Source organism: Galleria mellonella, unplaced genomic scaffold (assembly GCF_026898425.1).
Source record: "Galleria mellonella isolate WM207_F2 unplaced genomic scaffold, CSIRO_AGI_GalMel_v1 utg1267, whole genome shotgun sequence".
In the NCBI taxonomy this organism is placed as follows: Eukaryota; Metazoa; Arthropoda; class Insecta; order Lepidoptera; family Pyralidae; genus Galleria; species Galleria mellonella.
Window position 1 is genome coordinate 236,763 of NW_026441987.1, and position 22,459 is coordinate 259,221.

The 22,459-nt window shown below is 34.0% G+C and overlaps 1 protein-coding gene across 2 annotated transcripts in view; it reads left to right on the forward strand.

Moving 5' to 3' along the window:
* Nucleotides 1-21,941, forward strand: part of LOC113520286 (FHIP family protein GJ17503) — a 28,978-nt gene extending 7,037 nt beyond the window's left edge. The window contains exons 4-16 of one of the 2 annotated variants that reach the window (XM_026905567.3): nt 3,609-3,678; nt 4,092-4,176; nt 6,121-6,229; nt 6,759-6,919; nt 8,166-8,302; nt 9,142-9,228; nt 11,876-12,061; nt 12,661-13,014; nt 13,572-14,094; nt 14,895-15,073; nt 15,797-15,938; nt 16,371-16,490; nt 16,617-21,941. In XM_026905567.3, coding sequence (XP_026761368.2) covers nt 3,609-3,678; nt 4,092-4,176; nt 6,121-6,229; nt 6,759-6,919; nt 8,166-8,302; nt 9,142-9,228; nt 11,876-12,061; nt 12,661-13,014; nt 13,572-14,094; nt 14,895-15,073; nt 15,797-15,938; nt 16,371-16,490; nt 16,617-16,858 — 2,395 coding nt within the window. In that variant the 3' untranslated portion in view covers nt 16,859-21,941. The remainder of the gene's footprint in view (nt 1-3,608; nt 3,679-4,091; nt 4,177-6,120; nt 6,230-6,758; nt 6,920-8,165; nt 8,303-9,141; nt 9,229-11,875; nt 12,062-12,660; nt 13,015-13,571; nt 14,095-14,894; nt 15,074-15,796; nt 15,939-16,370; nt 16,491-16,616) is intronic. The other variant, XM_026905568.3, reaches the window with a different exon arrangement.
* The last annotated feature ends 518 nt before the right edge of the window (nt 21,942-22,459 follow it).

Below are 22,459 nucleotides of genomic sequence, written 5' to 3' on the forward strand. Positions count from 1 at the left end.
GTAACCGTCGCCTATAAACATGAGCAGTACCATGGACATAACAGTATATACTGTTTCGCCCATGATACCCCCCATGCTTTGCCATTCCTGAGGACTCGGGTGTTATTTCTCTGTACCCAGTAAATTCACGCCATATCCCACCCTTCAAACCGAAACACAGCCATGCAAACACAACCGCTTCACGGTAGAAAAACGAATGGGACAGAGGTACCCAAGCAATCGACTTTTGTACAAAGTCTTCCTCTGATAAATATACTTTGCGTGTCAGTTTTTGATCCTAAGATCAGCTCAAGATTTTTTGGTTTCGACTGAATATTTATTCGAGGTTCTAAAAAAATTTTATAATTTCTACATAATTCGTACTTATATTAAAACTAGTTTTTAATTGTATTTGTAGTAGACAAGATTTTACCCGTGATTTCGTCCGCGTCAGCGGGATAAGTTCACTGACCAGGAAAAAATAACCTATGTCTTTCTCTTTTCCATATAGTACGTGTATACTAAATTTCATTGTGTTTGGTTCAGCAGTAGATTTCATGTAGAAATACTGGATAATACCAGGATACTTGATTATATAGGGGGGAGAAGGCATTGTTAGAAATGAGGATTAATAGCCCCATTGCTAGCAATATACCCTGTCAGGTCGACCTCCTCGTGGTTCCCCCCTGGAAACCCTCGTGATTGATTTATTGTGAGATTCGTCACGGTGGGCTAATTGACCTGCTTCATCCTCACATCCTATCATCACTCACTGGTGTTCCGCCAGTGTATACCAATAGCGCAGGCGGGATTACCATTCCATTATTATCCATTAAAAAAAAAACTATTATGTATGGATGTATGAATTGTACCTACATACATAGGTAATTTTTCCTTGTGATATTAATAGGTATGTGCTATGTATCTGGTGTGTTCATTAGACCACAAGTATGTTGGATTAATTACATATTTAATGACGACAATCAAGTTTCATTTTTATTACATTTTAAATATTTAGAACTACATTAGGTGTGGTCTCTATAGTTACGTTCATATAAACGCCGCCTATAATGATAAATCAATCATCGGATGATTGATCAAAATTTAATTTATTCAACAGTTTGTGTGAAATATATATAATTAAAAAAAAAAACGCAATAAAACCCCGTATCAAGCAGACGAGATTTAATAACTAATTTATAAAACTAAAAAGGTAAAAGATAAAAAATAAATCTGGTTTAAAAAAATTTTAAAGAAATTTATACAAGGTGAATTTTTTTTTTTTTTTTTACTGTAACGGGTTCTGTGATTGATAACGATCTCATCTGATCGAAATTGATGATGTAGTCTAAGATGGAGCACACGAGACCCTAAATAGCCTATTCACATTTCCCTTTAATTTTTGGTCTAGATTATATTTAGTAGGTAAAACGTAACCAGGGAGACAATTTCACTCCTTGGCCGTACGTATGATAAAAGAAGAAACAAATAGCATTGAGCGCATAAATGATATGTCTACGACAAAATGGTGGAGACTCTCGTCCCGTCTGGTCATCCGATGACCACGATTGAAGTGACCACGAGGTTGACAGGATATGCTGCTAGCAATTGAGTTGCTAGTCCCCATTGCTAACAATCACCCCCCCCCCCTCCCCTCCCCGAGGGGAAAGGGATTGCTAATAATGAGGTCTAACAGCTTATTGCTAGCAATATACCTTATCAGGTCGCGGTTTCCCCCGGAAATCGTCGTGGTTAATTCTTGTCGAATTCATCATTGTGGGCTAACTGACTTGCACTGTATGCTCACGTATCATCTGTCATTGGTACTCCGTCAGTGTATACCGATAGCGCAGGTAAGTAACCATTCCATTTTCACCCACTATAAAAAACAATCCCCCCCGTCCTATTAATATTGCCACTAATCTTGCAGGTTTCTATAGTCATCAGATTTCAGACTATGCGTGTCTGCTTCCTTTCTTATATAAAAAGATGCAGCGACTTTATAGCAATAAATTTCTCCATTGTTCTAAACAGACAGACTTCTAGCAAACAATATTATCAGTGCAAAACCTAATTATAACGGCCTTATCAACCTTTCAGTAATAATCAAACTTCACCGGAATTCTGATAGCAAATATTTTTTAATTAATTGCTATTGCATTTTAAACTATATTAGTTGAGTACTAAATTCGATATTCAATTTGAAATCCCGTGGTCTAATATTTTTTTATACAACTTAGAATGGCAAACAACTTGATGGCCTACCTGATGGAAAATGGTAACCATCGCATATAGATATGAACATTACTATGACCATAACAAAGTATACGTCGCCTAATCTATTACTGCGAACTACAGGCTTATTCCCTTATTCATAAAAATCTCTTACAGACCTATTTTAACTATTTCACTGTTTTATCACTTTCATTAAAACTGAGAATTTAGTACAAAGGAAAGAGACAAAATAGTTCAATAGCTGAAATAGGTTTATCACAGGTTTGACGTTTTTTGTGAATAAGGTGGTAAAAGTTCTTGAATTTGAAATTAGTCTGTCATAAGACAGACTATCCAAAGTTCGAAATGCTCGACATGTAAGATCTACAACTAAGAAACCAATAGTAAATCATGTTTTTATCAAAATATAAGCTTTAAATGTATATATGATGATAGCAACCCGCCACAGCTTCACACTTTTTCTAAATACAAAAGTCTTTTGTACAAAAGTCGATTGCTTGGGTACCTCTGTCCCATTCGTGTTTCAGCCGTGAAGCAGTTGTGTTTGCATGGCTGTGTTTCGGTTTGAAGGGTGGGATATGGCGTGAATTTACTGGGTACGAAGGAATAACACCTGAGTCCTCAGGAATGGCAACGCATGGGGGGTATCATGGGCGAAACAGTATATTGTGTTATGTCCATGGTACTGCTCATGTATATAGGCGACGGTTACCACTTTCCATCAGGCGGGCCGTCAGCTTGTTTGCCATTCTAAGTTGTATAAAAAAAAAATATAGCCCATGTTATACACTGTCGATTCGAAATTTAACTCTAAAAAATTTAAATTTAATATCACAGCGAAACCTTTATTCTTAGGACCAATACAAACTAATTTTCTAATAAGTTTAAAACAAAATTATTGTCAATTTAGTTTATGACGGTCCGTTAAACAATAATTTTGTGAAACTATCAAATTAAAATATCAGAATAAGAGATAAGTTCAGAGAAATGACGCCTGAGAATCGATCTCAGTGTTAAACCATAATAGATCATATTATTGAGTTTTTCCATTACAAACAAAAAAATCAAATATTTTTATCTTTATAATGTTAGTTAAGACTAATGGATAAACGGTTAAGGGATCTAGCATATGGGCCACCCCTTCCTTTCCCGTGGGTGTCGTAAGAGACAACTAAGGGAACTAAATGGTTGAGGGATGGACAACACCGTCTCACTTAAAACATCACCAAAGCCCGACTGCCAAGCGTGGCAACTATTGGCTAAATCCCCCTTATGAGGGAGGACTATGTTCAGCAGTGGACGCTTAACGGCTGATATGATAATGATGATGAATGGAAAGAAGCTAAACTTCGATCTATGTAATCATTATTTTTAATTATTAATTTTGTTTACAGATACGAAAATGCAGTGCGACTGGAACAACTCAAACTATTCGGAATTCTCATCACTCATTACAGTTCACAGGTACTCTTTTAAAAGTAATTGACTTGCATTGTCTTGCTCTATGGAGACATTTTTTCTCTGGGCCCATAACATGTAAACGTTCTATGTGGATGTAAATAAATATTAATTATTATTTCTATTATTATATTATATTAAAAAGAAAGATTTTTAATCACGACCCCATACAGGTAAACGCAGTGTAGGACGACGAGACAGTGACAACCTCAAATACATTGCAGGGAGGCAGTGGATGGATAATGACTGAAATGATGATAATATTGAATACTCATACGAATATATACAGAAGTAATCATAATTTATTTGTTTGTATTGTGCGGGGATCGAACCCACAACAATCAGAAAGTGATACAGCATATTGAACCGCTACACCGTCGAGGTCAAAATAAACACATCTCTTTTTAATATCATTGCAGGTGATCGCTGCGGAACCCTTTTTGAGGCCTCTATTGAAACTCCTCAGCGGCTTCAGAAATGAATTGCCACCACCTAATGTAGAAAGTAAGTTTATAGTGTTTTCTCTTTTTATGTGCCAATTTTGATAAGTCTTTTACAATCCATATGGTATGTTGGCCTAATATTTTATAACAATTGAAGCTGCTGTTTCGCCTTTTGGAGCGAATCTTGCTAATTTAAATTGAAACACATGATTCCGCATTCTAAATTCAAATATTTTCAATCTAGTATTTAGGAAACATTCGCCGTTAATATAATAAGGTATTTTACTTTTTTTTTTGTCATAACTCCGTCTATTTTAAACCGATTTGGAATTAGTTTTTATCTGTAAAGATATACCTAAAGATTGTTCCCAAAGAAATTTTATCAAAATCGAATTCAGTAATTTATGTTTATAAATCAAAATATCTGATTTTGTCAGAATTGAAACTGGTTTTTTGTGAGACCCAATCTTTATTGAAATCCGTTGAAAAGTTGCCAGTAGTTTTTTTTTTTTGATGGGTGAGAATGGTATGGTAACTCCGCCTGCGCTAACGGGATACGCTGGCGGAGCACCAGTGAAGGGTGATAGATGAAAATAAAAACAGGCCAGTTAGCCCATCATGATGAATTCATCAGGAATTAACCATGATAGTTTCCAGGGAGAACCGCGAGGAGGTCGACCTGGTTGAGTATATTGCTAGCAATGGGAGTCTTAGTCTCCATTACTAACAATCCCTTTCCCCCCAGTTGCCAGTAGTTATTATCATACAGAGATATGCCCGTATTCTAAAATGGGATATTACAAACTGCAATCTATGGGGGAAGCGATGGAGAATGATCGGAATAATAATAATTAATGAGTAAATTAATTCCCGTTGCTTTCTGTATACCCTATCAGGTCGACCTCCACGCGGTGCCCCTTGGTAATTTATCGTTGAATTTGTCGTAATGGGCTAACTCTGTCCTGCCTTTTCATCCTCACCAATCATCCCTCACTAGTCCCCTGCCAGTGTATACCGATAGCGTAGGCGGGGTTACCATTCCATTTTCATTCAATAAAAAAACTGCAATCTATGTTTTGTATTTCTATCAGTGTATTTATATAATTGTAATTCAAGTAACATTGATTACATTTCAATACGTGAATGTTAATACGTGGTCTAGCGTACGATTACAGGCGACCTACACATACGTTATATCACATACATTACCTTGACTTCAACAGTCGTTTGACAATCTATATATCTACTAGTAAATATATATATATATATATTTACTAGTAGATTTAGCTGAATGATAATCGTTAAACTCTTTGTCGAAGTCTGACTGACAAACATATTTTTTTTATTATTGTAATTACCAAATTCAGTGACAAAATTTAATGCACCGAAATGGTTTTTTTTATGCAACTTAGAATGGCAAACAAGCAGACGGCCAAACATGAGTAGTAGGTACCCTGGACATAACAGAGTTAACTGTTTCGCCCATGATACCCTCCCATGCGTTACCATTCCTGAGAACTCGGGTGTTATTCCTTTGTATCCTGTAAATTCACTGCCATATCCCACCCTTCAAACCGAAACACAGCCATACAAAGCTGCTTCACGGTTGAAACACGAATGGGTCAGAGGTGCTCAAGCAAACGACTTTTGTACAAAGTCTCCCTCTGGATAATTATTATTGTTATTATATCAGCCGTTAACTTTCCACAGCTGAACATATGCCTCCCCCATACTACCCATACGCTGCGTCTTCGTACATAACAAAACCGGCCTAGAAATTTACGACTTCAATAGGCGCCAGGGAGTGTTTTTCTAAACATTTATCCCAAAAAATGTAGGTCAGAAACGACAAAAAAATAGTTTTATTTAACTCATTTTCTTTTTTTTTTTTTAAAGAGAAACCGTCTGACAGTTATTGTTAAAACAGTGACAATTACTGTTTAGACCCTTTATTAGTTGTTGTATGTTTATAATTAGGCGAGTATTGCATTTGCATTGTTTCTAGGTCAGTTGGTGACTGTACTGAATCAGCTGTGCGTGGCGCTGATGCAGAATATGAAGTTCATTGACCTTTTCTTTCTGACAACTCACACGCAGAACGGATCACAGGCTGAGTAAGTTTATTATTTACCTATGTAACATATAAGTACTAAAAGTATTGTAGGGCCTAGAAGTTCGTGATAAATTAGGGCAATAACCCCACTTTGATATATTAATAAAAAATATATTTCTGTTGGTTTCATATTAGTGTATAGTTCTGTCACGATTGATGCAAATTCGTTCTATGACCAAATAGAACGTACCGGGGGGATAGGGATTGTTAGTAATGAAGACTAAAAATCCCATTGCCAGCAATATACCTAACCAGGTCGACCCCGCCAGCGTATCCCGTTAACGCAGGCGGGGTTACCAATCCATTTTCATCCAACAAAAAAATAGAATGTATCTATTTTGAATACTAATATTACGAAGAAGAAATATTTTTTTGTATGTTTGTAATGAATTAACTCAAAAACTCAACCGATTTAGTCCGAACCAAGAACCGAACAAGTCAACCTTGTATGGCATATTATTGGAAATGGAGTTGCAAACCCCCATTACTAACAATTAAATTATGTATTATTGTTATATATATACATATAGGTTCATCATAGTACGCTTACTACTGACGTCGGTACACCGGGAAGGCAGCACGGGTTCGGCGGCGCGCGACGCTCTGCTGCTGTGCGCGAACATGTCCGCCCGGTGTACACAGCTCGCCGAGTACATGCTCGCCGGGAACACGTGTCCTGTACTCGCTACTGGTGAGTGGTATACACATCATCATATCAGCCTTTAACTATTCACTGCTGAAGATAGACCACCCCCTTGGGGGGTTGCTAGTTATTGCCACACTTGGCGGGCGGTTTGCCAACCGCAGTTGGCTTTGGTGATGTTTTAAAAAAGATTGCAGCCTATCCCTCGACTAATTAAATTCCTTTAGTTGCCTCTTACAACACCCACGGGAAAGAAAGAGGTGGCACACGGCAACATAGTATATATATACATATAGGAAACATAATAATCCAGACATTCTAAATAAATTTTAAACATTCTAAAATTTTACCAGAGGGAGATTGTAAAAAAGTCGTTTACTTGGGTAGCTCTATCCCATTCGTGTTTCTACCATGAAGCAGTTATATTTGCATGGCTGTGTTTCGGTTCGACGGGTGGGATATGGCGTTAATTTACAGGGTACAGAGGAATAACACTTGAGTCCTCACAAATGGCAACGCATGGGGGTATCATGGGCAAAACAGTATACTCTGTTATGTCCATGGTACTGCTCATGTCTGTAGGCGACGGTTACCACTTTCCATCAGGTGGGCCGTCAGCTTGTTTACCATTCTAAGTTGTATGAAAAAAAATGTAAAACGATTACATCTCATCCAACATCTATAATAATATAACAAAACCAACTTGTTTTACTTTTGTTTGAATGCACTAATCTCTGAAACTACTAGTCGGGTTTATAGTTTATTTCTGCTTCTTAAAAGTTGACTGTAAGAGGAACTTCTATGGGATAAATCCGCCATTGTGTTTTAAATCTTTTTAATGTGTCCAATGTAAAGTATGTACAATAAAGACTATAATACAATACAATTATTTTTGCACTTGATAGCTAATTCCTCAATAAGGCTATTTAATATCACGATTCGACATGGGATACTTGTTTTTAGAAAATAAAACGTTTATATCTATGATAATATTACGCTCAGGCTCTGGAATAAGCTCCCTGTCGAGGTTTTCCCTAAAGCCTACAGTATGGGGTTCTACAAAAAATATATATTAAAGTTTGTTCAGGGTCGGCAACGCGTGACAACTAATGTTCCAGGCGTCTATAGGCTACAATGACCGTTTACCATCAGACGGGCTGTACGCTAGTTTGCCAACTTTGTAGTATAATTTTCATGGGCAGCGGTAGTCACTTACCATCAGGTGAGCCGCATGCTGGTTTGCCCCCTGTGCTGTAAAAAATAAAAATAAAAAAAAATGTACGTTCGTTCCCAGGTCTGAGCGGATTGTACTCGCTGCTGCCTCGCACGCTGGGCGAGCGCGTGTACCGGCTCACGCCCGACGACGTCAACCAAGTGCACAAGCTCACGCTCTTCATTGACTCGCTCGAGTTCTGCAACGCCGTCGCACAGGTCACATACAATTGTATATCTAGCACAACTAGTAAACCATAAGTAATTAGTACTAGTACTATCAATGATAAATTGACACCAGAGGGCGTATTAGTCGTAATTTATTTGTCGCAGATTGACAGCTAAGATTATAGAACTTTTGATACTAGTGTTGGCAGTCACACACATACTAATGGTAGCGAAATTAAACAAAATAATCAGTCTAAACAAATTGTCACAAGAACCATAGAATTACTTGGCTTTAAGGATAATACCGTGAATAGTTTTTATTTTATCTGTCAAAAAGTTAACTATTTCCATAGACTTGGTTTTTCAGAATTTGGTGTGTTTGCTTTGATGTTTTAATTTTCAATTATAGCGTTACTTTTTCTATATTTACTTCATCGCAAAGTTCATTGGCTGATGTATTATATAATTGTGTAATTGTATTAGGTTTTTTTCTAAAGCTATTTTGATTAGTATAGTTTACCTTAAATAAGATATACCCAACCAGGTCGACCTCCTCGCGGTTCCCCTGGAAACTATCATGGTTAATTCCTGATGAATTCATCATGATGGGCTAACTGGCCTGTTTTCATTCTCATCAATCACCCTTCACTGGCGCTCCGCCAGCGTATCCCGTTAGCGCAGACGGGGTTACCATTCCATTTTTACCCATAAAAAATACCACAAACTTTAGCACTACCAAATTCTCAATATCTTATTAACAATTGTACTATATACTTTCACATGTTTAATTTTATGACACACAAAAGCGTCAACTGCGCGTACTTTATTGTCTATGGCTATAATAATTTACCTCAATAATCACTAAATAAATAACTCATAATCTGTTCCAGGTGGCACATCCGTCCATCAAAAAACACCTCCTCGACCTTCTGTACCAAGGTTTCTTGGTGCCGGTGCTAGGTCCAGCGTTGCTGCAGGTAACTTGAAACTTTTCTCTATGGTTGCGGGATGAGTGAAGTTGTCAATGGGGAGTGTGACTGGGATAAGGTGACATTGGTATCATATGGATATATGAAAAAAAAATTCATAATACAGACGTCCCAGGCTTACAGGGTGTTAAAGGAAAGTACTGTAAATATTGACGTTTGATATTTTTCTTTTTTAATCAAATGGGAATAAAATTAATTACCAAATAATTAATTAAATATTCAAACTTAATTTTAATTAAAAGTTTAATAAGTGTGGTTCACTGAAATTCTACTAGGATTTTCTGTTAATCACACTGAAAAAAGTCCACATTTTAATACTCTAGTTGTCATTTAAATTCTAAAAAGTCTTGTCTGGGTGTTTGTTTATAATGCATCTGCTTAATTTTGATCAGCTAGTCTGGCTCTTTTACTTGTTAGCACGATGAAAAAAATATTGAATGAAATTGGTATTTCCTCAGTCAATATTTAATGTACTTTCATCCCTAAAATGGGGAACGTTCTGTTGACATACATTTTGTTATTTGCTCATTTCACAATTATCATAATTATATAGGAATCATGTAATTTTAAGTTGTGTTAATTCATACATGAAGTTCATATTCGTTCATTATATTTGAATTCTAATTAGATAAAAAAAAATAGTTATTGTTTTTTAAAATCTGTTTATATTTATTTATTTATTTAAAGACAGCGGATAGTGCATAAAGAAATAACATAAAGAAGACCACATAAAAAAAAACAGAATAATCATAAAATTTCATCAACTTTGGTCTAAAATAAATTAAAGAATAACAAAAATTTTTTGAATATATCTCTCTGAAATTTTAAACGACATAAACATATATATTCTAATTACGTCTATTTATTTAATATGTTTTCCTGTAGTTTTTGTGTATAAAACTTAATATGTTAGTACAGTTCACCACAGATTGACCCATTAAATGTGAACAACTGTACACGACTAATTTTATATATTACAATATATTAACTTACTAATATATTTCTTGCAGTACTGGCAGGTGAAGAGATAACATGTTGTGTAAATCATTATTATTAATAATATTGCACCGATTTTTTATATTATATAGCACGAGTTTTTTAATAGTAATTACATAACGAAATATATAAACTGATTTGTTGAGATTATTATATATTATATTATATACAATGTACTACTAAACATAGAACATCGTATACTTGTCACTAAAAATATACAATTAAATTATTATGTACTATTTTGATATTATTTTGACTCTCTGTCTACATAACATTTTACATATATTATTATTATTTATATATTTTTATTAAAAATCAAATTAAAAAATTATATCACGAAATATGACTTTATATATTATCTGGTATTCCATTGAAATATTACATAGATAAAAATTTAAACCTGTATTTAGCAACAAATATACAGCTTTATATATCAAATTCCAAAAATTTGTATTTTGTACTCCAAATTCGTAAAAAATAGTAATGATTATTGTACAAGTGAAATCGTGATAATTTTTGTTCTTTTTCAAACAAATTAAATCGGGAAAAATGATAATTTTCACTGGTTTGAGAAACACTACCATCAATTGCAAAATAAGGTTCTTCAAAAAAGAGGTAAAGAGGTCTCTTCAGCGTTGGCAACGCTCGCGTAATGCTTCTGGTTTGCAGGTGTTCATAGCCTACGGTAACCGCTTGCTATCAGGTGGACCGTATGCTCGTTTACCACCTCAGTGATATAAAAAAAAAAGGATTCTAATGATGTCGACTTCACTCAGTATATTTGTTGCTAATGTGTTATTATATTATATTTATCAATTAAACTATCAATTTAAAATAGATCAAATATATGTTTATTATGCAATATTACGTTCCGTTCATTCATCAAATTTCGAAAAAATTTCGATGCAGAAAAGTTTTAGTAACAGATAAGAAACATTGTTCACCTGTTGATGCGTGAAACGGAACGCGTTTGAAAAAGAAAACGTTATTGGGCTTTGATGCACGCACGGGATTGGACAAGCACATTGGTATGGATCACGAGCGAGGTCAACGGTTATGACAGTGAGTGATTTCATGCTCTATGTTGTGGTATCATGGTTGCAATTGGCTTGCAGAGCTTGGCAGTTTTTATGGCTTAACATGTTTTTTGTTAACTCAGTATTTTCCACACTAATCATATACACTTATACATACATACATGGACATGCTAAGATTCGCAACGCTGTAATCTTTTGTTAAATTTTGTGGTATTAATTATATTTCTTCCGTAGAAACTAATTACTACAAATATTATAAATATGAAAGTGAGTTTTGTTTGTTACCTCTTGACTCTTTAATGGTTAACTAATCGTCATAAAATTTGGTGTAAACGTACATTGTATTTCTAAAAGAGATCTCTTTCAATAATTATTGAATTTGCAGAACAAATGATCAAAATCGATCGTATTTAGTTAGAAATATTACAAATCACTCAAAGGAAACATTCGCCACAAACACACAACTTAGCAAGACAAAAAAAAAAACTCCACAAACCAACCGTTCACCCATCCGAAATTCAACCTTACCGTCTCTGCCAAATAAAATCCATAATGCCACAACCCCGTGACGTGGTCGGCCACTAATGTGCACGCCCGCATAGAGCAAGCCGGGGTTGCAGAGCGGCGCGGGCGAACAAGCGGCCGGCGCGGCGCATCTAGAGCTGCTGCTGCGCTGCGTGGGCCGCCGCGGCCTGCTGCGGCCCGCGCTGCACTTCGTGTTCGCGTACCGCTACGACGGCCGGCCTGTCGCCGACGTACTGCTGGCGCGGCTCGACGGCACCGAACAGGTACCGACGTGTGCTACACTTTTTAAGGCCGGGGCCAGGAATAAGTTTCCAATTTGTCTATATTCTTTTGTAGGTATGTTGCCTATGCTATTTTTATATTAATTCTGTGACAATTGAAGTTGTTTTGCCAAAAAAAAATTTGTTTAAAGAAACCTCGTCCTTCATTGGTATGTGGAAGAATAAACACTTGTCATTTATAATGATTAGAAAGCAGAAAAGTAAGAAATAATCAAAAAAACCTTTTATGCAGAACTACTACTTGTTTCTACTATTTATTTTATTATAAATAAAAAATATTTAATTCAGCCACAGACAAAGAATACAATGTATTGCCATTTAATTTCATCTCCAACCCCAGAATGTTGTAAGCAGTGAGCAGGGAATAAATCATACTACCACAGTGCAGATAAAAACTCGATAAAAACAATACCTAACCACCTGACTAGAGCAGTGATTGTAGATTAATATGTTCCCTATAATGGGATGTTAATGTATTATTATGATAATTATAAAACCCATCCCATTTGTGTGGAGACATAAAAGAAATCCCATACTATAGTAAATGAAACTAAATTAGAACCCTAACGTTTCGTTTACAGTTGTCCCTCGTGTCTCTCTCCTTGATGGAGACACTAATCGATCTGAACTGCGAAGACGTCATGATCGAGCTGGTCTTCAAATACCTCCTCAGTGGTCATCACTTAATGGCCACACACCGGCACAAGATCGCCGACCCAGAACCTTACAGAGAAGCCGCCATGGCCTTCCTAAGTTTAACCCCAAGATGCTGTTCAAGACCATTGGAGAAGACCAGGGAATGGGTAGACGAGCTGGCAGTCAGTGGGAGGCGGGTTTTGGACTTCAAAAGAGAAGATGAAACAAGAAGAATCAACGGTTTCAATGAAGATATAGTGTTGAACAATCTAGTCCAGGAAGTTAAATTTAATTATGGGGTAAGATATTTTTTCTACAGTTACCTTCATATAGAAATCGAAATCATTAGCATCTATCTAAGAGAGTGTTTTAATAGTAAAATTGAACAATTTCCCGAAACACACATTAGTCCTGTTTCAACTAAAGCTTGTCTCCTTATCTTCCGAACTAACACAGCGCGTTCATCTATCTATATTTAATAGAAGCTCTTAAATTCTTGTTAATAGAACAGGCTACTAGAAGAACGACAGTGATTTACTGTGTACATCTAAACGCCTATCATCCATTGCACTAGTGGACTAATGTCTTCAACCACAGGATCTTTTAACTTTCATATCAGTTGGTGTGATTGTGTAACACATATATTGTATATAAAATTCCGCGTTATGATATTTGTTCACGCTAATGTACGAAATTGCTCAATCGATTCTAATGATATTTTGTAAATGTGTATATTTTGCTACAACTTGTGGGTAGGATTTTATACCAATAAATGACCTAAAAAGGACGCAGGAACATTTATCAGGTCAGCTATTTTTTGTATGCCACCTTGAAAATTAAATATACCTCATTTCAGAATCCAAACGAAACACTATTCGGCAACTACCACGCCTACTTATGCGACGCACGATTCGAAATTGTATCTCGAACAATAGCCTGTTCCGATTGGACGTCCAAATACGAAGCGCCGACGTCACCTAAAAGAGAAACGAATAACAACTCAAAAGAAATCAGAGAGCCTGATACGCACGTTGCGAAAGAGCAGGACAGCCTTATATCGTGTACTAGCGGTTATGACACGCTCAAGACTAGCGATACGTCGGAAAAGGAACAACACAGTCTGACCTCATTAGTGGAAATAATAGAAGAAAAAAGTACTGAACAAGTTACCGAGGAGAAAGATCACGATAGTTTGACTTCGATAGGAGAGAGTAGTGATTACGAAAGCTTTCATTATAGGCTCGAAGAGAGTGAAGATAATGAGGAATTTGCCGAAGAGTCGTTTAAAAAGATTTTCTCTAAAAGCGAGAACAGTGTTACCTATGAGAGTGAAGTGCCTTCTCTTAAGAGTTGGAAGACAAGCGCCGAATCCATAATCGGTAAGATAATTGTCTTTTTTTCAATATCCTCTATCCAAAGGTTGTCTGGAAGAGATTGCTTAGCGCCAAGGCCGCCTTTTGTGTCATTAGTCATTAATATTTACTTGCTTTTAGCATTAAGTCCGCCATGTACACATATTTGTACTAATGAATAAGTAAATAAATAAATATTTACTATTTTTTTTTAAGTGGTGCAATAAAGTGTAAAAGAAAGGAATAAATAATTGTAATTATAAAATATTTATTTATTCTATTTCTATAAAGTTCCTTTTTTTATTTATTTATTTCTATTTTATCACACCAATTAAAAAATGTTACAAAAGTTAGTGTTACAGAATTAAAATGCAAAAGGCGGTCAATATCTTCCAGACAACCTACAAAAATATTCTGTAATTTGTAACAAATACTTTTTTTGTTTGTATGGTCTCTATTTGTATAGTTCTTTTATACAACTTAAGATTGCAAACCAGCTAAACGGCCTACCTGATGGAAAAAAACAACCGTCGCCTATAGACATCTACAGTACTATAGACATCAAAAATGCCCTTGGAAATTCTCATGCTTTATCATTTCTGAGGACTTAGATGCTATGTTTCCTTCCACTGTAATTTCACTGCCATATTCCCTTATATACCCTTCAATCACAAGTATAAACACAAGTAAATAGGTATCCAATCAAACAACTTTTCTACAAAGTCATTTAGTGTATATTATAACTTACATTTACACGCGACTTCGTTCGCGTAATCGGGATATATTTACTGACCGGGATAAAAAGTGATTCGTTCAATGAATTTCAGGCCCACTTCTAAGCTATCTCCTAAAGAAGGCAGCGTGTTTCCTCGAGTCGGACATCACTACCAACTGTCGGGTGACAAGCGTGCTCTCCAAACTGGCGTCGTTGCCAACACCGTTGCTGACGTCACTACTCCTATGTCCAGGGTTCGTGCTCCAGCCAAATGTGCCTTCTCTGTTTCAGGTGAGACACTTTGTTACCATCATGGAAACATAACATAAATAGAAAACCCGACTGTAAAATAAGTTTTAAGCTTTAATAGGCATATTTTGATACTTTGGGTTCCATTATTGTAAGATTTATAAGGATCTCTATTTTTTTAATGGTATATAACCATTATTCACTAATAATGTAATTTATAATAGGTGAATTTTTTTTAAAATCGGTACAAAATTTTTTGAGCTCACCCATTACAAACAAATCTTTACAGGGTGGAAGGGACAGATTGGCCAAAACTAAAACAGCTAATTCAGACGAATGGTTTGATGCACCGTAGTTATATAATTAACGATTCTTAATTTTGACGTCGCGCAATGTATTAAAAATTTTACGACGTACTGTGCTCCATGCGACATGGAATACCTATACCGCGCGGTCAATGGCGCTTCTTAGTAGGTAGTTTTCGTACGCTTGTGGCGTTGGTCTTACACAGTTGATTCCACAGGTCACGGTAGGATGTTAAATTTAGTACTCGCATACTACCGTTTCGCGAGTACGCCACGCGGACCGGTCACACGAGAGTTCACTATAACGTCTATAGTATAATCGCCGCTTGAAACAGATTCAGCAGTTTAAAAATATCCATTAAGCTGTTTATACTATGTTGAGCCAGAAATTCGATAAATATTACTCTCCTTTTAAGATTGCAATCTGATACATATGTATAATGAAATGTTTCTATTACAGATTTTAAGCAAATTAAAAGAGGAAGTAGATGAACTGACCAGTGAATTAGACAACACTGCTGAATTAGTAGATAAAGCGCGGGTGTTCCTCATACAACGGGAGATGGCGTTGGTAAAGTCGCGGGGACCACCGAGTGACGATAGTAAGTTATTTAATTAATGTTTTATTAATCTACTTCAGAAAGATGAATTTGTTATATATATTTTTTTATATCCATAACAAGTCCACTCTACTTCTTTGTTCCATTAATATGTATATCTATTGATTCTGTTGACTTACTTCAATGTTGTACTTTTGTATGATGGAAATAAATTACAGTCTCTTTCTCCTTTCTTTCTCTCTCTCTCCTTTCTTTACAAATAATGAACTATGTACAATAGGCGAATTTAACTCTTTAAGAGTTCTCTTTCAGAAAACCCTGAATGGAAACGAGTAGAATATGCACAGAATAAAAAGAATTTAAACCATTTCCCACTCTTCAAACCTCTTCAAAAACACAGATGTTAGATTACCAGATATAGATATATATATATATATATAGCTGGTAATCTAACATCATAATATAATGATACAGATCACACACGTACCGAGTCCACGTCACAGAAGCAGGAGGAGTCTCCGTTCAAGCGAATGGAGTCCAAACGGAGAAGTATCTCCAGCAGCCTCTCAAACATGTTCACTAGGCGATCCTCAAGTGAGTACTAACTATATTTCGTATATATATAATAATAATAATAATATTAGTACATAATATATTAGAGTACATAAATATTAGTAGCTACTTCTTAAACAAACTTTTGACATTTAATTATATCGCCAGCCTCATCACCACACGGACCTCATAGTCTACACAACGCGTCTTATCACGCCAGTCCTCAGAAACGACTCGTATTCACCCAAGAAGAGTACTGGAACCAATCCATCACCCTCCGGTCCGTACTCAATGCGGTGATACTAGACGAGTGGGTAAAGGAACTAGCCGCGCTCTCAGAGGAACACGCTTTAAGACTCTCAGCACAAAACTATGAGGACGATACTTATATTAGAACAGTAGGTTTATGACTGAGGGCCATCGCCGCTGGCGGGTTCAAAAATAGCGCTACACCTTCAAAAGCCGGGGACACTCTCGTCTAAACATTATCATCCTAAATTAAGGCTGTCTGAACATTGTAACTAAATACAAAACGATATCGATAGTCCGTCTTATCGCACTTTGAATAAAACGTTCACTCAAAATTAGTAGACAGAGTTCCAGTCTTAGAAATGAACATATTTTATGACATTATTAAGAACAAGTCTTCTATTTTTCTAAGGCTTACTCTATCTTAAAAGTTCTTAAGTAAATAGTTAAACATTTTTAAATGTATACATCACTAAAACTCTTTACTAATTTAAAGTTGAGTTGATTTTTTATTAAGAGTGTGTTAAATTTAGAATTTTCTAGAATACACCACCTATGTTTGAATGGAAACATAGCTGGTATCCTATACTGTACAGTAATAAAGCGATTGCTGAAAATTTTGAACATTTTTGTTATTAATGTAAATAATAATATAAATATTTCTGTGCGAATATGAATTCGATATGTTTTGGCGTGTTCAACAGAATTCAATCATCAAATTCAATTATTTTAAGTATCCTGTTAGGTCATATACCTCACGTGCAATGTAAATGTAAACGTTTTTATTTATAAGTATATATAAAAGGATACCATAACATGTAATTATTACTCAGAAAGTGGGAGAAATAAAAAAATCTTACAATAGTCTTAAAATATGTAATCCTTGTCAGTATCATTGACAATGACCGCCATTTTATTAACATATAGGCAATACGTACATTCATGTGACATAGATAAAAATAGTTCCTAATACAAATTTAAAAACGTTCACTCGAATGTGAAAAATTTAAATCTAATAGCAACACCGAAAAATGGCGCGCTTTTTGTGTTTTAAAAAATGTACCAGCATGACGTTATTTTTGGTCTACCCAAATTTTGACTTGTTTTTTTGATACTCCGATATTGAGGTATATGATCTAATTCTGTAATTCAGTCGAGACAAGTGATTGATTACAGCGAATAAAACGTCCACAGACAAACACCGCCTTCGTAAATAATAAGTTGTTTTAATCTTATGAGTTTGCCTTTTAAAATTTAGAGAACAAGGTAATATTGTAAATATGGTAGCGAATTTTAAGATTAAATGTAGATTCATATTAATTTTATATAGAGAACAATATTTTATATTCAATTAAATAATATTTTAAGACGTGTTAGGCATCACCGTCAGACTGACTTTCTGTAATACGAAACCCCTATTATGTATGATAAAAAAAAAAATTGAAATATTTCATCTCTTCCTTTCAAGATAAGTTGTTAATTTATAAAAAAAAAAGTGACAAAAGATACAGCCACTTAGTGAAACCAATTAAAAATATATCGCACATCATACTAAGGATTCAAGCGTTGTAATAGTTATTATTTTAAATTAAATTAAATCAAAATGAAATTTTCAGTAATTTTGCCAGTTGTCAACAAAATTTACATTTGTTTCTAAAAATACTGTAAGACGAGAACACCGTTGTCGAAATAAGTTTATTGAATAGAGGTTTTACATTATAATAAATAATAATGTATCTTTTTTAAATTACCATATGTCATGATGTCCTAGTGTCAGCTGTAATATAGGACAAAAGTCAAATGGTTTCATTGTGATAATGTGCATTGAAGTCAAAATACGATGTCTAATGCCAGTTAAGTTTATAATTTACTTATAAACATTGTTTTACTAATTTTGCTATAAGTAAAAAAAGGAGTTTTTACAAGAATATTTTACGCCCTTATCCTTCCTTAAAAGTGTTAGGTCCATTTCACCATAGAATACCAGTTTTATCGACAATCGAGTGCCAAAGGCCTCTATCCTTTTATCTATAACAATAAATTTTAGTGTGTCTGTGATTTCAGAATACTCGTGCCTAGTTAAGATTCGTGCAATTTCACAAGCCTATAAAATCAAAGACAGCTAAATCCAAGATCCAAATCTCTAATTAGCGGGCTTAACTCTTAGCTAGCTATATTTGATTCTTAGTAGTTGGTATGAAATGACTATTACTAGGTACTGAAATTTGGTATCAAATACAACTAGTATTTGATACCAAATTTCAGTTTTTGAACGGAATTTGCTAGAGATTTTGCTGCATTTATTAGTAAACTGAATACACCAATTCGTGTTTAAATAATTAAACTAGATGGCGTCACAGTTTTTTTTTTTTTTTTTTTTTACGATTTTATAACGTTTAGCTGCCTTTGATTTTATAGGCCTCACTTGTCTAATTATTGCGTTAATTATGCCCTTACATTGAACCGATAACTTGATTTTGTACAGGTAATATATCTTTGAGCAGTTTAGGCATACTAAAATGCCTATTTAAACACAAAAATTTAATAAATTTAAAATAATTTGCAATTAGACACAGCATGTTACTTGGTGCAATAGTTGTTAACTTTGTAAGAATAGTTATTGCAATTTCTTACCAGAATTTATCTGAATTTTTGCTCATGTACTTTTTAAAAATCAACGAAATGTCAATGTTTATAAGTAAACAATATTTTTATTAATATAATTAATTTTTAATGTAAAAATAAGACCATTAATTTGATTGTAGTTAAGTATATTTTACAATAATGTTCTATAAAGAAATCTTGAGATTGGTCATAGTAGTAGAAACAGATCTATTTACATCAACTTGAGTAGATTTTATACTTAAAACTACCAAGTACTGGAAAACTACTTTTTTCATATTACCATGTAAATTAAAAAAAAAGCCTTATTACCTACGTACTTTGCGAAGGAATTAATGAATATTTTTGGTAAAATATACTTAACAGGATTTTTTAAGCATCACTTACTTAATTCTAAGTACCTTACTTGTAAATATAACCTAAATGCAATTATTATTTTTAACGATATTGCCATGAACGTAATTTTGAACTGTGATTTTATGATGTTCAAAAAGAATACCCTATTCACTGGATAATTATTTATTGTATATAAATTTTTTACGTGTTTTTACAATATTTAACTTAGTTTAAAATTTTAATATCGTGTGTTTAACAGTATACGTCGTGGTTTAGTGAAATTGATTTTTATTTCTTACAATATAAATTATTATGATTTTTTCGACATTCTATGGACCTGCGCAGACGAGTGTCATTAACGGTTTCTTTTAAAACATGTATTGTAAACGAAACGCGAAGTTATATTAGCGAAGTTCTGTCCGGCATGTTACTTCCGTTGATTTAAAAAAAAATTAGAACCAGAGACAAAGTGCTGCACTAAAGATGGGGCGCATTATAAACTAATTACTCATTAACATGATTACTGAGTTTATAATGAATTTATAATAATCAGTAACACTTTCAAATAAGTTTTATAACATTTTCATGAATTGCTACTCGTCCTTCGTCTAGGCAAGCCCAAATAGCTTTGTTGAAAACAAAATAAGAATATATTTGTCTGTATTATATGTGGAATTATTATAAAATTATAAATAATGTTAATTTAATTAATGAATGTATTAATATTTTTATCACAATTTACTTTAAATCAATTTATATCTTGTATGTGTTTTGAGAAATTTTATTTCATTGACCCAGATAGTTTTGTTGTTATTTTCGTAAAACGATTAATTGTGTTTTCCTATGTATTTTGTTGTTTTATAATGTCCTTTTAGTTATGGCCGTTTGTAAGATTTTCATGTAATAAAAAGTATAAATAAAAAACAAAACATAAAATTTTATATTTTCAGTCAATATGTAAAAAAAAAACTATAGCTAAAATCGGAGTTGAAAGACTTTTGGCGTCCTTTTATATGTAACACAAATTTTCCGTCCTAGGAAAAAATAAATGTATGTAATTAATGCGAATTAATATTTACATTATTTTATTCCTCCTGAATATCAATAAATATGTTCAGAAACCATCCATTGAATTAAAAATATACCTTAACATCACTACTGCTACGTGACTACGTTCAAACAGCATCAAATTCCCTGTAAATAATTTTAGTATTGGACATTATTTTCAAATGTCCTTCTGCCAAAATCTTAACATCTTTACGGTAAAGGGTTATAATGGTTACTTCACAAAAGTCTTGAGGTATTTTTTTTAATTTCGTAATTTAATATTTAAATTATGATTAATTTCATATAGTCAACAAAATAAGCTAAATAATAATAATAGCTCGCCAATTTCTTTCGCGTTTCAAGAATCGCTTGAAAGTGTTCCGTTTGAACTTACAGGCAAGTTAAACATTATTTAATCACATTATACTAAGAATCGACGAAATACCCCTTATACCCCTTTGACTTGTAGTGTCTTACATCAACTGCTATGTATGTTTGTCTGCAAAGTTTTTTATTTTTTACCTACAAGACATCACCTGTATGGTATTATCTAATTACTTAATTAATCTAATATAATATACATGAATTTACCTATCAATAGAGTGCAATACCTCAACCTTGCCAAGATTATAAATTATAACAGGAAATAATTTTATAAAATCATCTACAAAACTGCGGATAATAATAAATAAACAAGAGATAAATAATTGCATTTTTAAATACTAAAATAGGTTTACGCTACCCCCTTAAAATGAACAAAATAGTTTTTTTTTTATTTAACCATAAATAAAATCAAAGTGTAACATAAACATTTTGAAATGGAATTATTTACTTACCATTTATCTAGGCCCTGTGTGATACAGTTGTCGATTGAAAGTCATTCATTCGCACAACAACTTCCTGAATGATAAGTACATACATGCTGGCCACATCGTGTGAGATAATTAAACTTCAAATTTGCAGCCCGCCTTATGTAAAGTAATAACCGTCGATACATTATGTAAAGGCCTGCATAGATGAGAATTTTTTTTGGTAAATTTATGTTTAGGATCAAGGCAACATGCAAATTGTGTCGCAGTTGCATAACAATCAATTTGTATTTCCAGATCCACTCGATATAAAGAACTTATTTTTGTTTTCATCGTCTATGCAGGTTTTAATTATAAGTGCACATCCTGATTTGAGCTCAGATTTGTGTTGTTTTATATTACTGGTATAAAATAAAAACAATGAACAGTATTATTTATTTTTATTGATTATCCTTATGCCCGTACGTATTTCAGATGTAGGAAAATCAATAAAATGGACTACTTTCGTATCGCGTATCAAAATAATATATAGGTACATATAGACTTTAAGTCAGATCTTCAAAACAACTGAAAAGCGCATCAAATTTGATGCAAGTTTTTGCATAATGCCGAAACAAACACAGACACAAAATTTCTTATAATTATTGTTTTGGCATCTCTTAGGCTTATTAAGACCCTTTATATTTCCTTTTTAAATATCTCACATGTACAGACATTGTCTAATAACAATTTTACTAAATTATTTGGTAATATTTTTAATATTTCATTGCACAATTCTTTTCGTAGATAGAAATATTAGCAGCATTTTTTTTCTGCAACTTAAAATGGCAGATAAGTTGACGACTTACCTGATAAAGAGTAGTAACCGTCGCCTGTAGACATGAACATTGCTATATTAAACTAACTTTCAAACCGAAACACATGCAAACACTAACAACCATTAGCTTA